Here is a 19,330-nt window from a genome sequence, read left to right on the forward strand (position 1 = left end):
TCTCCAGGGGCTGCTCTGCCAGGCCTGTGTCCTCTAGAGGACTTTTTTTTTGCCACCTACAGGCTCCATCCGCAGACCCAGCCAGACTGGCTTCTCCCTGACTCCCAATTTCCTTCCTTTGGATCATTCCCCACCACCCAGCTGAACAGACTCAAGATATGCAGATTCAATACAATCACGAAAATTGGTGCTTGGAGAGAAAAAGATCAGTCCAAAGCAAAAAAAAAAAAAAAAAAAAAAAGTTTGGGCGCATTGCCATTCTAGCTTTGGATGAACCTGGAGAATGGAGAGTTGACTGCCCACACTGCAGGCATCCTCAGCCTGCCATCCTTTCCCTCCTTCCTCTTCCTTTTCCTGGCAGGAGGTTCTTTTCTTCTTTTTCTGACCCAGAAGGTTCCACAGTCCTTGGTGGCCCAGGGGTTCCTTTAGTCTCCTGAGATGGTTCTTCTCCAAGGGGCATATGTCCTGGCTGCTTCTCTTCCTGGGTTGTTGGTTTAACTCTGGCATGTGAGTTCATGAGGTGGGATGGTTGCTCGTGGAGAGGCTGGCTCTGCACTCTCCATACCCCTGAGGCAGTGCGAGAGAGGCCCAGCCCTGTCTGCTGCGAGAGGGTTTATGTCTGCAAGCTCCAGGGAGGCCTGGGATGGGGTGCGGTGAAGTGCCTGTTTGTATTGCTCTTTGTGTGCCTAGGTTTTCAATAAACTTGCCAAGCTAACATCATTAGGACTCTGGCCTCTCCTTCTGGATCATGCTGGGGATGGGGGAAATTGTCTTCTAGATTCCACCAGCACCCCCTACCCTGGGGACTTGCCAAGGGTGGAGGCCGGTGTCCTGGGCACAAGGGAGGTGCTGAGGAAAGAGAGCTCAGGCCCTTCCCTGGAGAGGCTCACAGTTCAACGAGGAAGGGAAGGCATATGGCAAAGTTTCTTCAAATAAGTGCCAAGCAGCCCACTTCTCTCCAGGCATTGCCTTACACCCCATAGGTGCCCTTCTCTTAAGCCAAGTGAACTCTCCTATTTGCCCCCTGAGTCCCACCCCATACCCAGTTCCTCTGAGATCATTGCAGGGGGGGCCTGATCATTCTGTCCTCACTCTTGTCCTCATCTAACTCATTCTCCACGAGGCTGCTCTAGAACTCTTCCTCACATGGCAAACTGATCATGGCTTTCCCTTGCTTATGGCCCTCAGTGGCTCCCCACTGCCTTCCAAAACAGCTCATACTTCTTAACATGGAATATAAACTCTGAGTGATCTGCTCATACACCCCCCTTCCACTTCCCATGTATCTGACTTTTGGCCTCTTATCCTTTATTCATTCATTCATTCATTTATTCAACAAACATTTGATAAGTTCTTACTACATGCTAGGCCTGATGCTGGAGAAATAGTAGTGGTCAATGGACAGGCAAACAGGCGATTGTGACTCAATATGCTAAGTGCTGTATTAAGAGTAGAATCAATGTTACAGTGCACAAAAGAGGGGCCCAGCCCAGACTTGGAGCATCATTAAAAGCTTCCGGGAGTGTGTGGTCTCCCAGCAGAGATGTGAAGAATGATGAGCTAGCCATACTAAGAAGGAAGACATGTCCCAAGCAGAGGCAACAGTGTGTGCAAAAGCCAAGAAGTTGAAGAGAGCATCCCCAGTTTGAAGACCTGCCTGGGGTTGAATATGACTATAGCATAGAGTGGAGAAGCACCACACGTTGGGGCAGGAATCAGCCAAGATGCAGTCATGACCAGCACCCTGGGCAGAGCCCCATTAGGAAACAGATCTCACAGCAGGGACTACGCGCTACTGTCTCACCTCAAGAGTCCTCCTTAGAGAGCAGAAAGCACATCTTCCGTCTTTGTATATGCTGCCTTGACCAGACCTTAGCCAACAACCTGAGCACTTACACATTGCTCTGCTCACAGCCGAAGGCCTGCCTGACCCTGGACTCACCAGTCACCTGCCCTCCTGCTTCCAGGGGCTCATGACTTCCCATCCCATCTACTATGTGTAGTCAGGTGACAGCAACGTCAAGGCTGTCCCCATCTGGCCTTGATGCCTCTCCTCGGCCAGACTCACATTAACTTATTTCCTCAGCTCCAAGTTCACCCTTACTGCCTACTCTATGCAAATGGATCTGATCCCTTTAAATATTTCCTCTTGCCAGCAGGCACAAAGTTAAGCCTTGTCAATAGGCATTTCCATAGACGTTGGGGAGATGTTGTGGAGTAGGGGAATTTGCTTCATTGTGCTCTCTGCAGTTTCTCCAGTGCAGGTTCCTGCAACACAGACGGCTTCAGTACTATCAGACCCTACCATGCACAGCAACAGCAGCACCCAGAAGCCATGGGCGTCCCCCAGCACCCTGCTTGGGCAATTTCATAGCAAAGTGTCTCCAACAAGACACCTCCTTGTGAAAAGCTTTCCCCAGCACTCTACAGTGTGGATTTCTAGTAACTTCTGGATGAAAGATTCCCAGCAAGGTCCATTGGTGTAGCACCAGAGAGAATTCTTGGAACTCAATGAGCAGTGGATATGCCCTCTCTGATGAAATCTAAATCTCAGCTGTGGCTTTTCCTTGGGGCCTCCATCACAGCCCTTAGGGTAATGGCTGTTCCTTACCTCTGTCATTTCTATACTCTTTAGAGTTCTTTTTACTTCTTACTAGCCAGTTCCTCAGAACTCTAACCTCCAATATGGCCTGCATGAAACTTCCCCTGTTCAAGTTACTGTGTAGTACTGTCCCTTGATTGGACCCTGACTGACACATGCCACTTGGATGGCATTGCTTCCAATCTCTTGGGCTGGAGAACAAGCCAACACTGGAACTCCTCGGGCTCCAGCCATCAGGTTTTTTCTCTCTCTATCCCACCCACTGCCATAAGTGACCTCACCCAGTCAGTCTTGTGACTGTAAATGCCACCCATATGCCAGTGACTCCTGAGTTTATATCTCCAGCCCAGACCTTCCATTAACTACGGGCTGGTGTAAATGGATTGCTCACTGACATCGCCATTTGTGTATCTAATGAACATCTCAAACTAAACATGTTCCCAAACAAACTCATCTCCCTTCTTTCCCCTCCATGTTCTTCCTTCCATATTGACAGTAATTTCATTCAGTTGCTCAAAATAAAACAAAACAAAAACAAAAACAAAAACAAAAAAAATCCCTTGGAATCACCTTGAACCCCTCTATTTCTCTCACATTAGCAAATCTTGTCAGCCTAACCTTCAAATAATATCTAGAACCCAACAGCTTCTCACCACCTCCATGACTATCACTGAGACCCAAACTGCCATGACTCTTGCCTGGACTACTGCAGTAGCCTCCCAACTGGGCTCTCTGCTTCTCCTCTTGCCTCCTTCAGTCTGTCCTCAAAAAAACAGCCAAAGTGATCCTATGAAAACTAGCTGACTTCGAGTTCCATCCATGATGGCATAAGCCTATTTATAGCCTCTTTCCTACTGATTACAACTAAATACTCTGGATAAAATTTTTAAAACAAAACAAAACAAAACAAAAACTGGCAGAGGACTCTGAAAAGTAAACAAAACCAGGTAGATTATGGTGGTAAGACAAAACTTGAAGAAGTGACCCGTGTATTTTTTTTTTCCCTCTGCTTACATGGCTTGAGCTGAGAGTGGGCCTCAGTTGTTGGGCTGTGGACCATCAGCCTGACCAGCTAAAACTCCAATGGAAACCCAGTCTTTCTAACCAGAGGAAGCAGGAAAAAAGGTCCCTGTGAGTTGGAAAATATGGAAGGGGAATCCTCATGTTTTTCTCTCGTGGCTTTGCCCCCGAGTGTAGATACCAGTCATGGAGCTATGTCACAGCAATGACATGGGCAGCAAAACTCCAAGAGAAAACTAATTTTTTCTGGCTGGGGAAATCATAAAAGAGATTCCTGTAAAAGAAAAAGGAGATTTCTCTGTATATACATTCACACAAGTCCTGGGCTCTCCTTTGATCCACGCATGCATGAAAGACCCAAAGAAGTAGGCCACGCAGGCTCTGAGAACTGAGGTGAGATTTAACCCACTGTCCGAGTTTCAGACAAACCCCCAAAATGCCATAAACACAGGATAGACACAATGCAGCAGCAAAGGCTTGGAAAACTGAACTAAGTTTGGAGGAGAGACAGAACCTTCCATCTGAAATTAACTAGGCTGATTCTCTACTAAAAAAAACCACACAACTGAAAATTCTCCAGAGGATTTTAGCAGGGCCAAGAGTCTAAACATCATAATATTTAAAATGTCCAGGATATGATCTAAAAGTCTTTTGACATTCAAGGAACCAGGAAAATGTGACCAATTTTCAAGAGGAAAGAAAATCAACAGATGTGAATCTCAAGATGATACAGGTGTTAGAATTATCACAAAAAGACTTTGAAACACTATTATAACTATATTCCATGAGATTAAGCTAAACACATTTGAAGTGAATGAAAGGTAGATGTTCTTAGCAGGAAATAGAAACTATGAAAACAGAAACAAATGGAAATTTTACAACTGAAAAATACTACATTTGAAAATTTAAAAATCAGTGATGGGCTCCATAGAAAAAGAAGAGGACAAAAGAGTCAATAATTTGACGATAATTTAATAAAAATGATCTAATCCGAAGAATAAAGGGAAAAGAAGATTGGAAAAAATATGTTTTAAGCTACAGAACACAGACACATTACACATAGGGGAACAACAAGTCAAAGTAGCACAGATTTCTCATCAAAAATTATGAAAGACAGAACATTTTTAAGAGCTATCCTCCCAGAATTCTATTTCTGGCAAGAATATCCTTCAGAAGGAAAGGCATTAAGAAAAAAAAAGATATTCTCAGATGAAGGAAAACTAAGAGGATTTGTCACCTGCAGATCTACCCTAAAAGAAAGGCAAAAGCTCTTCAGAATGAAGGGAAATAATACTGGAGGAAAATGATAAGCCTCTTGCCTTATCTGTAAAATGGGAAGATATTTTCTACTTCAAAGAGTTGTGGGGATTACACTCAATGGCATAACTAAAGTGCTCACCACATAGCTTAACACACAGCCGGTGCACAATAAATGGTTGCTATTGTTTTGATGATGGTGGTTCTAGTTTTATTACTAATAGGGAATATCTGTGTTCAGCAGCTCCAGTACCAAACACAGGTGGATGAAGAAGTGTCAGCGGACTGTTTCCAGCATTCGCCAGAGCCATTAATCTCAGGCAGGCAGGCAGCTTTTCATGCTCCTACAACCAGATCTGAGCCTCTGTGGAGCCAGCTGTGGGGGTTTGCTGCCCTCTGCTGGCTACCAACTTCTTAGGCGCCACTGTACAGGGGATTTCCAAAGTAGTAATTCCGTTGGAATGACATTGTTGAGGGAGAGGGGAGCTTAGAGTCTTTTAAAACAATCTTATTCCTCCAAAATTGGGTTTAGGACACAAACATTATAACACTGAATAACAACTTTAAAAGAGAAATCCGCCCCTCTCTCAGCAGCCCAGCACAGCGCTGTTTTCACCATTCTGTGTTTCTGAGGGTCTTTGGTCCCACAGGTGCTCAGAAAACCACAGCCTCAAAGCAGGAAAAAGCCACGGAGGGCTGTGAGTCCTGTGTTTTTCAAATTGGTTGTGCCCTTTGGGACTCAAGGGTCAGGGCTTCCTACGTGGTGGAATTTTCTGCTAAACACCAAATACATAAAATATCCAAGATGTCCATTTATTTATACATTCAGTCAGCAAATATATTTAACTATATTTATAACAAATAAAACTGTATTCCCAACACTGTTCTAAACGTGCTTGGGAACCATCAATGAACAAAGCGGACAAAATCCCGGCTCTTGTGGAGTCTATTTCAGGGTGAGAGGAGAGACTGACGGTACTCAATAAAGAAAATAACTAAGTCAATTATAGAGTGTGTTAGAAGGCGTTAAGTGCTATGGAACAAAGAAAAAGATCAGAGTAAGATACGCCTGCTGGAGAATGCCTGGGAATGGGAAGGCAGGTTGCCATTTTCAAAATAAGAGTCAGGGCACCTCTATGAGAAGTGATATTTGGGCAAAGACCCACGGGTGGCAATGGAGCAAGCCATGTGGCTGAGAGAAGAGCATTATGAACAGAAGGGACAGCCGGTGCAAAAGCCCTGAGTCAGGAGTGTGTCAGGTGTATCGGAGGAGCAGTGGTAGATGGGTGTGGTTGCTGAGAGCAAGGAGTTGAGTTGAGAGAGGCAGTGTAGGACCTTGCCGGCCATCATTAGGACTTTGTCTTTTACTCTGAGCGAAATGAGGAGTCATCAGGATGTGTGAGCAGAGGCAACACTATCCGACTTAACGTTTTAAGGGATCAGTCTCCTGTGTTGAGAACAGAGTGGAGGGGGCCAGGGAAGACAGGGAGATCAGCGTGTCAATCTTATGTTTTTATAACTATATATTGGTGTGTGTTGCTTAACGACAGGGATACATTCTGAGAAACACATTGTTAGGCGATTTTGTCATTGTGCGAACTTCACGGAGCGCACTTACACAAACCCAGATAGTATAGCCTACTACACGCTAGGCCGTATGGTACAGACTATTGCTCCTAGGCTACAAGCCTATACAGTATGTTACTGTACTGAATGCTATAAGCTATTATAACACAATAGTAAGTATTTAGGTATCTAAATATATCTAGACATAGAAAGGGTAGAGTAAAAATATAATATAAATGATAAAAATGGTACACTCATGTAGGGCACCTACCATGTATGAAGCTTGCAGGATTGGAAGTTTCTCCGGGTGAGTGAGTGATAAGTCACTGTGAGGGCCTGGGACATGACTGTACACTACTATAGGTTTTACAAACACTGTACACTTAGGCTACACTAAACTTATAAAAATATTTTTCTTTCTTCAATAATAAATTAACCTCAGCTTACTGTATCTTTTTTACTGTATACACTTTTTGTAACTTTCGACTCTTTTGTAATAACACTTAGCTTAAAACAAAAACACATTGCACAGCTGTACAAAAAATACTTCTTTATATCTTTATTTTGTAAACTTTTTTCTGTTTAAAAAATTTTTTTTTTACTTTTTAAACTTTGTTAAAAACTAAGACACAAACACACATGTTAGCCTAGGCCTACACAGAGTCAGGATCATCAATATTACTGTCTTCCACCTCCACATCCTGACCCATCGGAAGGTCTTCAGGGGCAAGAACACACACGGAGCTGTCATTTCTATGATAAAAACGCCTTCTTCTGGAATACCTCCTGGAAGACCTGCCTGAGGCTGTTCTCGAGGTGTCACTCTTTTCAGAAGTACGTCCATGATGGTTTGCTTGATTTATTTCTCTTTTTCATTATAGATTTGCTTGTAAGCAAATAATGCACCATGAACATTCCTCTCTATTAATGAAAACCTTCCAGTGTCGAGGTCTATGTTTTCAAACTTTTTAAGGAGCTTGCTGAGGTCTGCAAAAGTTTCTGCTAAAACTTTCACTGTGAATATTCTTGGGGATTCTTCTTTCTCTTCTCCTGAAGTCTCCCCTTCTCCTGCCTCTTCTTCGACTATGAGCTCCTGTTACAGTTCTAACAACTCCTTATTAGTCAGTTCCTCAGAAACCACCTCTAGGAACTCCTCATTTCCATCCCCATCCACCCAGGTTGTAGTTGTTTGCTATTTCAACAAATGTCGATTTTTGTAATCTTTGCACTATGAAGTTACAGTGGCTATGATGTCACTTAGTGAAAGGAATTTTTCAGCAACATTATAATTTTATTGGACTACCATCATATTTGTGGTCTGTCATTGACACAAACTGTAATGTGGAGTATGACTGTAGTTCAGTACTCCAGAAGCAAGATCCAAAGGAACTCCTTAGTCGTGGTGTGAGAGACATCTGGGAGACCTGACTCCCACAGAGGCCTTGTGTATCTTCCCAGCACAGGGCTATAAAGGGTCTGGCTCAAAAGACCATATCCATTCTACATCAAGTAGCTGATACTATCAGCTATCAGTTTTAGGTAGCTCTTTTCCTCCTAAGATTTGGGGAAATGGTTCTAGTGCTAAAAAGAAAAGAAAATTTCAAAACCATTAATATGTCAATTTCTGAAATTAGAGGCTCTGTATATACTTAGCATCTGCACTGACTCAGAGTAGTCATGAGAAACAGCAAAGCCACCGAGGGAAGCCGCATGCAGGAGGGTGTGCGGATAGCTGTTGGCAAGAAACTAGAATTTCTTAGAGTTCCTGGTGGAGAAGCCAGGGAGCAGTTCTGTGACTGAATGAGAGGCTTAGCTCCCGACTCATTGGAGATGGGCCAATGATTCATCCAGCTCCTTTCTGTTGCTCTGACCTCATTTCTCCCATATAGGGTCTCTGAGTGATGCCCAAGTTTTATAGAAGCCAAGAAAGTGTCACAGGCCTAGAAGACCCTTTGAGAGCTGTGTCCCAGCACCAGGAGGTAGTGTAGCTCCAAATACATAATAAAAGTGTGGAGAAGACCAGGAGAGATGATGGGTGACACATGACTTGGATGAGCCGTGTGGGTAGCTACCAAGGCCTTGCTCAGGACAAGACTTGTCCATGGGAAACCCATTGGAGTCAATTCTGGAGAACCAGCCAGCCAGGAAGGATAGTGAGATGGCCCATGAAAGCCCAGGCAGATACACATCTAGAACTGCAAGTGTCGACAGAGCAGGAAGGGAAGGTATCTGTGCTCCCTTATCTTTGGACAAATCCAGAAAGCATTTCTAGAAGCAGAGAGATTTTAAGCACAATAGAGACAGCAGAAGGGAAAGGAGGTATGAGCCCCTGGTGTGGGGAAGAGCAAGTGTGCCCCCAACAAGCATCACAGCTTAGGTAACACTCAAGAGGATAAACCATCAAGGTGAGTACAAGTGGAAGTGATAAAGCCTCTTGAGAAACCCCAGGAGATGGAGCAGATTCAGGAGTCAGTGAAGTTACCCGGGGCTCCAGGGTAGGGTAAAGAACCTCTCATCCAATCAGCTCTTGAAGGCTTCCTGGAAGAGATGACTTCCTGAGAACATTTTAAAGTACGGGAAGGACATGGGTTCTTGAGTGGACATTCCTGACATTGGGTGTGACCTTCGAAAGGGGGCAGGAGTGAACAGGACCAAGTGGGTGATAAATGATAGTACCCAGAACAAGAGGGTGTGGAAGGGGATAATTGGAGTTACCTGGGCAGCCCCGGAAAGGGCATTTTATGAGCTGCCGCTGAGACAGGGAGGAGAAATCAGTGCCTCCCTTTGACGGGTTCACAAAGGCTTCACGGAAGAGGTGGCTCTGGCTGTTCTGGAACATTCCAGGCAAAGGTGTAACCAGGGAGAATGCTTGGAGTATGGAAAGGGGTGTGGGAAACAAATAGGGAATAGGTGGGCAGTAAATGAGAAGGAGGTCAGTGAAGGGAGGTCCATCTCCCACCCCAGCACTGGACAAGGATATGGTTCCACTGAGCAGAGGCGGTGGGTAATGGGCAGAGACGGGTGTGCAGCTATGTCCCACCCTTGGGTAGAACCATATGGCAAAACCCCAGGCCCCATGGGTTCAGGGCAGCTGTACCAGACTGGCCTGGTCTGTGAGTTTCTCACTTGCCCTGGATGACCTAGGAATAGCCCCATGAGGATTCAGCCTCCCTCTTCAGCCTAGCTCCTCCAATTCAAAGTGCTACCCAGACAGCTCTCCTGAGCAGTCCCCAACAGCCTTAGGCTCAGCTGCCATCTACAATGATGCAAACTTCACCTAGCATTCACGAGCACATTGTTGTGCCAGGTTGGGCCTGTGCTCACTACCAACATACCCACCCAGGTGCCCGCACCATTGTTCTGGATAGTTCTGCTGGTCCTGAATGGGCATCTTATTTCTGAAAGCAATGGGTCTTCCCCCCGGTCTCCTGAGTCCTCTGGCTCCCCTTCCCCACACTCTGTGCCCAGGCCCAATTCAGGGAAGAGGTTTGAAAGGGGTGTGTGTGTGTGTGTTGGGGGCATGGATCAGGGAGCAGTTGGCATACAAGCCACCCTATAGGAAAAAGCTCCCAGTCCCTTCTGCCACTGGGGTCAGCTTCTATCCCTCTTGGCCCATACCACTTCAGCTCCAGATTTACACGACTGTCAGTCAGTGAGCTCACTGTCCGTGGCACCAGAATACATTCCTGAGGGCTGGGGGCTGGGAAACCATCCCCTGTGCTCCCCAATATAGTTTCTTCTCTTCACCCCCAGACTCCACTCCAAGTTTTTATATTAGGGAAATCAGGTTATAGAAAAAAAATGCCTTGAAAGGGTAAAGAAGTTATAAATGTGCAGAGGAGGTGAAGACCATGGTGGGGCAAGGAACAGGCCCAGTCCCTGTTGGGTGAGGGGTGCAGGGAATGGAGGTATGGTGTTTCTGATTGGAAGCAAAATTCCTTCTCCTTTATACAGAGTTTCCTTGTCCCCAAAGCATATTCTTGTATATTATCTACTTAATCCTCCCAACGACCCTGGAAGGTAAAGATGAATCTCACATTGCAGTCAAGGAAATGGAAGTTCAGAGAGGTTAAGAACTTCCCCAAAGCCACACGGCTAAAAAGGGTCCAAGCTGGCACTTGAACCAGGTCTTCCAATTTTGATTTCATTGCCCAGGTTGCTAAATCCAAGCAACTTCCCCATGGGTAACTACGCTCTGAAGACCATCCGGGGCCAGCCAGTGAGGCTACCCGCTCCTCCCACATCAGCTCCGCAAAGCCTCTCTGCCCTACTCAGAAGAATAGGTGTGGAATGCAGAGATATAAACCTATCAGCCTGGTCCTGGGTGGAGACCTGTGGTGGGCCAGCCATGGAGACGAGGGCAAACTCAGGACAGAAATGTCATCTGAGGGAAGATTCGGGGATTGGTAGCATAGGGTAGTGTCTGATTCTGGGAGGCTCTCTGGAGGGGTTGTCATCCTCCTCAAAGGAATTTCATCAGCTCTTCTTCCTGAAGCTCCTAATACCTCAGGTACTTGGCTAGCCTCCCTGGGGCCGGGGACCACATCCCCCCAGATCTGTGCTCATTGAACATTAAAAGAATAGCAATTGTTATCCTAGTGAATGACCCCAGGACACACAGGAAAACAGGGAAGTTAGAAGGAGCCAGGATCCCAGAGACCCCACGAGCCAGAAATCATGGCATCCTCAGGTGAGAAAAGCTACCTTCCCACCCGGCAGTCTCTGAATGTTCTTTTGAGAGTGACAATTCTGGAGCTGACAAACAGTATAAGTACTTTCTCTGGCTGGTGGTCTTGGAAGAAAAAGAGACTCATAGAACCTCTTTCTTCTTAAAGAGCCAAGGGAAGGTGCCCAGAGCAAGTTCACATTAGCCAGGTTAAATTAGGATAGAGTTATCCCAACCTATGGTCAAGCAGGAGAAAGTAGATAAAGGGGAGGCTCCCCATTACCCACAAATGATTGTTATTGTGGCCACTGAGAGTTGAGTGGTTTGCAGTTTGCTGAGTGAGAAATGAAGGCTCTGAAGCTGAGCCTTCTGGACTAGAATCCAGAAGGTTCTAAGAGACCATGTGCTCCAGCTCTCTGTCCTGCAGGGATCATGGCCAAAACGGCTCTTCTGGACCTGAACCATGTGGGTGGGTTTGAACTTGCCTGACCCAGCAGCTCCTGAAACACAATGATTTACTTGAGAATGAGTCCTATGTGGAGCCAGGACAGAGGTAATGACCTCTCACGGTCTCACCCAACCTGGGACCCTACAACTTCTCCTTGAGAGAGTGGCCCCAGCCTCTACCCCAAACCCAGACACCTCAGACTGTTGTGAAGTCAAATCTGTCTCCAGGTGTGGGTTGAGGCCATTTCACAGGGAGACTGAGAGAAAATTAATTACTTAATGTATGTCAACGAGCTTTGAAGATGAAAAGTGCAAACGCACAGTATTCCTAATAACATCTTCAATACTTTTACGGAGTCCCAGAGTCGCCTCTGAGCTCACCTTTAAGATGAGTCCTTGGGGAGTTGCTGGCAAACTCCCCAAGCCAATAAACAACTTAAAATGCCTTTTCACTCATTTTATGCAGCCAACCCCAGCTCTCCCCACCAATAAAAGGACCAAGGAGGCTAAGAAAGGCCAGAAGGAACCTAAGCAGTGCATCCCGCAGCCCGCAGCCCTCACCAATTCCTGCAGCGCTCAGCATCTGCGCAGACCTACACGATGTCCTGCCGCTCCTACCGGATCAACTCAGGATGTGGGGTCACCAGAACCTTCAGCTCCTGCTCGGCTGTGGCCCCCAAAACTGGCAGCCGCTGCTGCATCACTGCCGCCCCCTATCGGGGGGTGTCCTGCTATCGGGGACTGACGGGCTTCGGCAGCCGCAGCCTCTCTCACCTGGGCGCCTGCGGGCCTCGCATGGCTGTGGGAGGCTTCCGCTCTGGCTCCTGTGGCCGCAGCTTCGGATACCGCTTAGGCGGCGTGTGCGGACCCAGCCCGCCCTGCATCACCACCGTGTCGGTCAACGAGAGCCTCCTCACGCCCCTCAACCTGGAGATCGACCCCAACGCGCAGTGCGTGAAACATGAGGAGAAGGAGCAGATCAAGTCTCTCAACAACAGGTTCGCTGCCTTCATCGACAAGGTCAGTGAGATCCAGGATAGTCCAGCCCTGCCCTCCCTCGGAAAGGTCCCCATGTGTCGGGGAGACGGCGTGGCAGCCCGGTTGGAGAGAGCAGAGAGAGAGAAGAGCAACCATTTTAGGCAGAAGGATCAGTTTTCATCGTTTAATTCCAGCAAAGTGTATTGAGGGCCCAGAGTGGTCCAGAAATCAAGTCTGTGGTTTAAAGTATGTGTGTATTTCTGGAGACAACATAGGAATATTAGAGCTGCCGCTGAAAAACTGGACTGGGCACTGGGTGCTGGAAGAGTGGGAACTAGAGAGGAGGAAAAAAGGTCTGTGGCTCTTGGCCCCGGGAGGACCGGGAAGAGACAGGAGCATGGCTCGGAACCACGCTGCCTCCCCCATCCTGGCTCTGCCTCTCGGCAGTGTTGGACATTTTATGAGTCTGGGTAACAAAATCGGCTTCCCATGTGGGTTGTGAGGATTAATGGGTTCATGCATGAAGAGTGCTGGCACATAGTAAGTGCTCAGTAAATGTTAGCTGTCAGTATTATTTTCTAAGGACAAGAGTGGGAAAGGAAGTGTGACAATTAACCAACCAGGTTTGGCAGCTTCCTCCACGGATGGAAGGCTGGGAATTGGAAGAGGAGGCAGCCAGGCCGGTGGGAGGAGGCCCACTGATGCAGTGTGATAAATGCCGCACTGCTATGAGGCTGCCTCCCAAGAAGGCCGCGTCTGCACATCCCTTCACGTTGGCTCCTCCTGTGTCCACCGGGCTTCACTCTGGTGAAGTAGACGGCACCGGGCTCTGGGGTCTGGGATCAGGGGTTCTGAGGGCAATAGGGATGACCTTCCTATTATCACTTTCTCTGTAGTGATCTTAGTTAATCCTCAAAATGACCCAGTGGGGTAGATGTTATCATCTCTATTTTTTGAATAACAAATTGAAGCCGAGAGGTTATACGAGCTGCTTAGACATACTGTGGTGAGCAGGTGAAGGGGACTCACGGGACAGCAGATCCTGACTTCATCACTTACTAATTGTGAGACAATAAACTAGTCATTTCACACCTTGGGGTCTCAGTCTCCCCATCTGTACCGTGGGAGAAATAATATCTCCCCGCCCAAAATGTTGCAAGAATTGAACTAGATAGATGTACATAGATATAGATGAGATAGAGGTAGAGATGGAGATGGAGAGGGAGATGGAGATGGAGATGGAGATAGAGAAATAGTTAGAGATAGATGTGTGTGTGCGCGCGCACGCATGTGTACAAGCCCTAGCACCACATAGTAAATATTCAATAAATGTTTCATAAATGAATAAATGAGAACAACTGGTAATTATAGTAATAGTTAAATTAGTGGATCATTTACCACATGTCGTAGACTGTTCTAAGCACTTTAAGTGCATTAACTTGTTCACTTTTCACAACTCTAAGAAAGGTATTATCATTTCTGTTTTAGAAGTGAGAAAACCAAGCACCCAGAGGTTAGACAACTTGCTGGCTTAAAGTGGCCAAACTGGGGCTTGAACCAAACCTTGGGTTTTAGGCCGGGATGCTTTCCCTCACATCCACAATGTCTCCCTGGAGGGCTGGAAGCCAGGCCCCTTGAGATGCAAACACTTAGCCCCATGTCTCAGCCCGTGGGTTCAGGGCAGAGAGAGCTCTGTGGACCATGCACAACCCTAGACTTCCTCACCGAGTCTCTTTCCCCCACCCTGGGTGGCAGGTGCGCTTTCTGGAGCAGCAGAACAAGCTGCTGGAGACCAAGTGGCAGTTCTACCAGAACCAGCGCTGCTGTGAGAGCAACCTGGAGCCCCTGTTCAATGGTTACATCGAGACGCTGAGGCGGGAGGCCGAGTGTGTGGAGGCCGACAGCGGGAGGCTGGCCTCAGAGCTCAACCACGTGCAGGAGGTGCTAGGGGGCTACAAGAAGAAGTGAGTGCACACAACCAGGGGAACACAAGGGGAGGGGGAAGCTCCACCCACGACCCTCCTAAAGCAGCTTCTCTAAGATTCCTGCCTGTCAACAGGAGCTGCCTAGAACCCCAAGGGATGTCTGGTAAGGACCTAGGTTTCTTCAGAGTCTCTGGCCCTTGGAGACCCCGTGTATCTCAGAGCTGGTTTCAGGGGAGTGAGGAAAGGAATCTCAATGGTGTGCCGCAGCTATGTTCGTTCCTGCCCCTCCCGGCTCACCTTTACCACAGGGGCTCTGTGCTCTCCCTGCCTGGGACACTAGCTCTCTTTGGACCTAGGGTGCACAGATGATTTACACTTGGAGGGTGGAGTGTGCTTCCCTGATCTCATCCCACAGGCAGACGAACTAGCCCGAGGGCTGACCCATGAATAATTTACAAAATAGGCCATGGAAAAGACAAGAAAACATCTGCAGGGAGTTAATCCCTTTTGAAGCCCTGAAGAGATCTGCCTGGGGTCTGGGATGGTATCTAAGCCTCGGCCCCTCTCTCCCCCACATTCAGGTATGAAGAGGAGGTGGCTCTGAGAGCCACAGCAGAGAACGAGTTCGTGGTTCTAAAGAAGGTGAGGGGACTGGTCATGGGGCAGGGCCAGAGAGGGACCCATCTGCATATCCTCCGGTGGGGGGCGCAGTTACCGCACGGACCACAGAGGCCCCTTCCTTCCATGGGTCTTTTCCCACATGCACACCCGCCTTTTCTCTCCACCACCAGGACGTGGACTGCGCCTACCTGCGGAAATCAGACCTGGAGGCCAATGTGGAGGCCCTAGTGGAAGAGTCTAGCTTCTTGAAGCGCCTCTATGACGAGGTGACGAGTCCCCTGTCAACTATCCAGGGCAGGTGGAGGGGAGGTGTGGCGACCTGGGAGAGAGGGGCGAGGGTGCGTTGTGTGCATGTGTTTGTTGCATGTGTGATGTAAGCATGAAAAGAACATGCGCACACGTGCAAAAAGGGTGTCATGTGTGGCTGTCACAGACACACGTATGTATGTGCCAAGTAAGAACCTGGCATATGTGTTTGAGGACTGTCGAGTGTCCATGGTGGGGCCTCTCTATGCCTGTGAGCAACTCTGCATGTTGCGGTGCGTGTGCCTATGTGCTGGTCTGTGTGCATGTTGGTCTAAACATAGCTATAAAAATGTCTATGTGGGGTGAGGACCAGGGTGGGTTTCTAGTTAGAGAGGGGTCTTAATTAAGGGGTCTTAACAAATTACTAGTCCTGGTATGCAAACCCCAGCTTTTCTGCTGGGTGACTTTGAGTCAGGCCTTTTCTCATTCTGGGCCTCAGTTTCCCTATTTGTTAAGTCAGGTGCTATCTGCAATTGACCTCTAGGGCCCCTTCCAGGTTTCTTGTATATGATGTGCCTGTGTGTGAATGAAAGTGGCGGGAGCATGAGGAGCAGGAGTCATTGAACATTCATGATCAGTGTCCCCTCCAGAGAGTGGGCACTGCCCCCAGGGGCGGAGCACATGGCTCAGATCAGGCACCAGAACCAGATGCATTGGCTGTTGGCCCCCCAGGAGCTCCGTGTCCTCCATGCCCACATCTCGGACACCTCGGTCATCGTCAAGATGGACAACAGCCGGGACCTGAACATGGACTGCATCGTAGCCGAGATCAAGGCTCAGTACGATGATGTCGCCAGCCGCAGCCGTGCTGAGGCTGAGTCCTGGTACCGCAGCAAGGTGAGTGGCACAGGACACCTGCCTCCTAGACATGGCCATGGGAAGGATACGACATATATAGTAGAAGGGCTTCTTTTGTCTGATGATCCTGATCCCTAGGGATGGCAACAGAAGGGCAGACAGCTCTCAGGTTGAGGTGGCAGAATGGGGCTGCCACGGCTGGTTGCACAGGCCAAACACTGTACAACCTGCACTATCATCTCTGGCATTCTTATTGGGTGGCATGTCCCATCCGGAGCCTCAGGAGCATCTGTGCTTCCCCGCAGTGTGAGGAGATGAAGGCCACAGTGATCCGGCATGGGGAGACTCTTCGCCGCACCAAGGAGGAGATCAATGAGCTGAACCGCATGATCCAGAGGCTGACCGCTGAGATTGAGAACGCCAAATGCCAGGTAGGATATGAGAAGGGCTCAAATATCCAGCACAGGCAGACGGCAGCACCAGGTCCTTTGCTCCCCAGAAAGACAAAGGCCTCGTCCCAATCAGGCCTCGCAGTGTGCACATGAGGAAGCAGAGACCCAGAGGGCAGGGGCTCCACTACATCAGACAGCATTTGAGTTTGGATGAGCTGTGTCACTGATGATCCCCTTAGTCACTCTCCAATTATCATCAGGGAGAAATGATGAAGAGCCTATCCATCCCCCTTGTGTTTACATCCCATTAACTACCTGGTCATAGGCAGTTTACTTACTTTCTCTCTGAGACTCTCCTTTCCCTGTCCCAGCTCCACCAGCTTGGTCGAGCCAAGCTATGCCATCTCTCATCCTTGTCCTCACATCTCCTTCCCCATAGCGGGCTAAACTGGAGGCCGCTGTGGCTGAGACAGAGCAGCAGGGTGAGGCGGCCATCAGCGACGCACGCTGCAAGCTGGCCGAGCTGGAGGCCGCCCTGCAGAAGGCCAAGCAGGACATGGCCTGCCTGCTCAAGGAGTACCAGGAGGTGATGAACTCCAAGCTGGGCCTGGACATCGAGATCGCCACCTACAGGCGCCTGCTGGAGGGCGAGGAGCACAGGTAGGGCTGAGGAGGACCTTGTAGGATATAGGAGGTGGAGACCCTGGTCCTCTGGGAGTGAATTCCTTGAGCCCAAGTATGAGCTACATCTCTGCCCACCACTCATACAGGTCAAGCTTCAATAATAACCAAGTGCTTATGTGCTCAGCCCATGTTAAATGCTCATTGTAATCCTCACAATCCAATGAGGTGGGTATCATTTTTCCCATCCAAAGATAAGAAAATAGGCTTAGTGTTCAGTGACTACCATGGCCACACAGTTAATAAGTGCAAGAACCAGGACCTGTCCCCACATTATGTGCCTCTGAAATCCCTTCTCTTCAAGTAGCTTTCCACAGGAGAATGCAGCTTGGCCTGCAATTAGGCTTCAATGTAAGGACAATGCAATCTATACGCACATAGTAACTCTTCATTGACCACAAGGCTTTTCATACACACTGGTGTATGTGATTTGACTCTTTTCTGTGAGCCTTATCGTACTACAGAGGGTGGGCCAGGTCACTCAGATTGTAGGCAGTGGGTAGAGTTCATAATCTCACCCACCTCTGCTGAAAATCAGAAGGTCTTATCTCCATGGTCAGAAAACAAAGAAAGAAAGTCTTTAATGCAAACTTTTGGGGAGCCTTTCTGCCACTGGGGGTAGGATCTGTACACAGAACAGCCTTCTCTGTCCCCAAGCAAACATCACCTCAAGGAATCAGCTCAGAGTCAGAACTAACAGAATTTTCTTTCCCCATAGGCTGTGCGAAGGTGTGGGTGCTGTGAATGTCTGTAAGTATCTGCTTGAAAGCCCCAAGAAAATGGCTTTGCTATTGGGCAAAGCCGAACTCCCTGAACCTAGAATGTTCCCTGACTAGGAGGCAGCCTTTCACCCTCCCCCAGCACCTGCTTCACAGGGGAGCTCTAAGGAAGTTAGGGAAAGTGGGGTTGAGTGCCCTCCCCTGATGGCAATGTGAACTGCAGGCCATGGAAATGTGGCCAGGTGGCTTTGCCCCTCGGGGTTCCCGGAGTTCCCTGGCCCTTCTTGCCCCAGTCCCCTAGAAGGGCTGAGATACTGAGAGGAACAGGGCCTAAGGTATTAACCACTATAACCCTTTGAAGAGGAGGAAGCTCCCGCCATGTGGAAGCCAACAAATTATGGCTTGTCCCTGGGGGTTGGTGAGAACATGGTAGGCCACTCATCCCTCTGGGTCCCTTCTCTTCCCACAGGCGTCAGCAGCTCCCGGGGTGGAGTCACCTGTGGGGGCCTCACGTGTAGCACCACCCCTGGACGCCAGATTGCTTCTGGCCCCATGGCCACCGGGGGCAGCATCACGGTGATGGCGCCTGACTCCTGCGCCCCCTGTCAGACCCGCTCCACCAGCTTCAGCTGTGGGAGCAGTCGGTCCGTCCGCTTTGCGTAGAGTCCATCCAGGGCCACCTGCATCCACCTGAGCACAGATGGCATGTGAATGTAAAATGTGTGCTTGCTTCTGGAATCTTCTACGTGTTCCTACAGCGGGACAGGCCCTGGGGCCACTACACTGCTTTCTCTTTTTAGGGAGTTGTTTCCTGGTTCTCTTCTTAGTTTCAGTTAGAGAGTCATTCTCAGCCTTTCACTTAACTCCAATTTGACTCAAAAATACCCGTGGCTAATTTATATTGTTCATCAAGCTCTCTGGGACATTACCAGTAACCCAGGGTGGCTGGACATCATGGGAGCTTGGCCTTCCCTGGTACAAGGAATGACTCTAACTATCCAGCCAGGTCTCCCACAACCTGAGGATCAGAGAGGAAGTGTCCCCCAGTGGCTCCCTCTCCTGGCTGGGAAGGTCTCTGCAGGAAGCACTCACCCAGTGGTCATTTTTTTGTGTGTAAGGCTTGTCTCTGACTGTCTGCCTGCCTCTGGGTTAACCTATCACAGCCAGGCTCCTCATGTGACCTCCCAGTTGAAAGGCCTATTATGGGAAGGGAATCTTTTGTCTTTGGACAGGTCTTGCTATTCAATGCACTCTATACATTTCAAAGAAAACTCCATGGTTGCTCCAGATCTCTCCCTGCCAGGGCAGGAGGGGTCTGTCCAACACAGAGCAGGTAGGATGGAGAAGGTTAG

At 48.5% G+C, this 19,330-nt stretch overlaps 1 protein-coding gene across 2 annotated transcripts; it reads left to right on the forward strand.

Annotated features, from left to right (window-relative positions):
* Positions 1-12,076: 12,076 nt before the first annotated feature.
* On the forward strand, positions 12,077-18,641 carry LOC120602207 (keratin, type II cuticular Hb5). 2 transcript variants are annotated; one of them, XM_039862234.1, is made up of 9 exons: positions 12,077-12,578; positions 14,292-14,500; positions 15,043-15,103; positions 15,253-15,348; positions 16,061-16,225; positions 16,492-16,617; positions 17,018-17,238; positions 17,978-18,013; positions 18,455-18,641. In XM_039862234.1, the coding sequence occupies exons 1-9, from the start codon at positions 12,159-12,161 to the stop codon at positions 18,639-18,641; spliced, it is 1,521 nt and encodes a 506-aa protein (XP_039718168.1). In that variant the 5' UTR covers positions 12,077-12,158. The 2 variants fall into 2 exon arrangements, with proteins under 2 accessions (XP_039718168.1, XP_039718167.1); XM_039862233.1 differs by having other exon boundaries at positions 17,978-18,009; positions 18,448-18,641.
* The last annotated feature ends 689 nt before the right edge of the window (positions 18,642-19,330 follow it).

This window comes from Pteropus medius, unplaced genomic scaffold (assembly GCF_902729225.1).
Source record: "Pteropus medius unplaced genomic scaffold, Ma_sr-lr_union100, whole genome shotgun sequence".
Classification (NCBI taxonomy): domain Eukaryota; kingdom Metazoa; phylum Chordata; class Mammalia; order Chiroptera; family Pteropodidae; genus Pteropus; species Pteropus medius.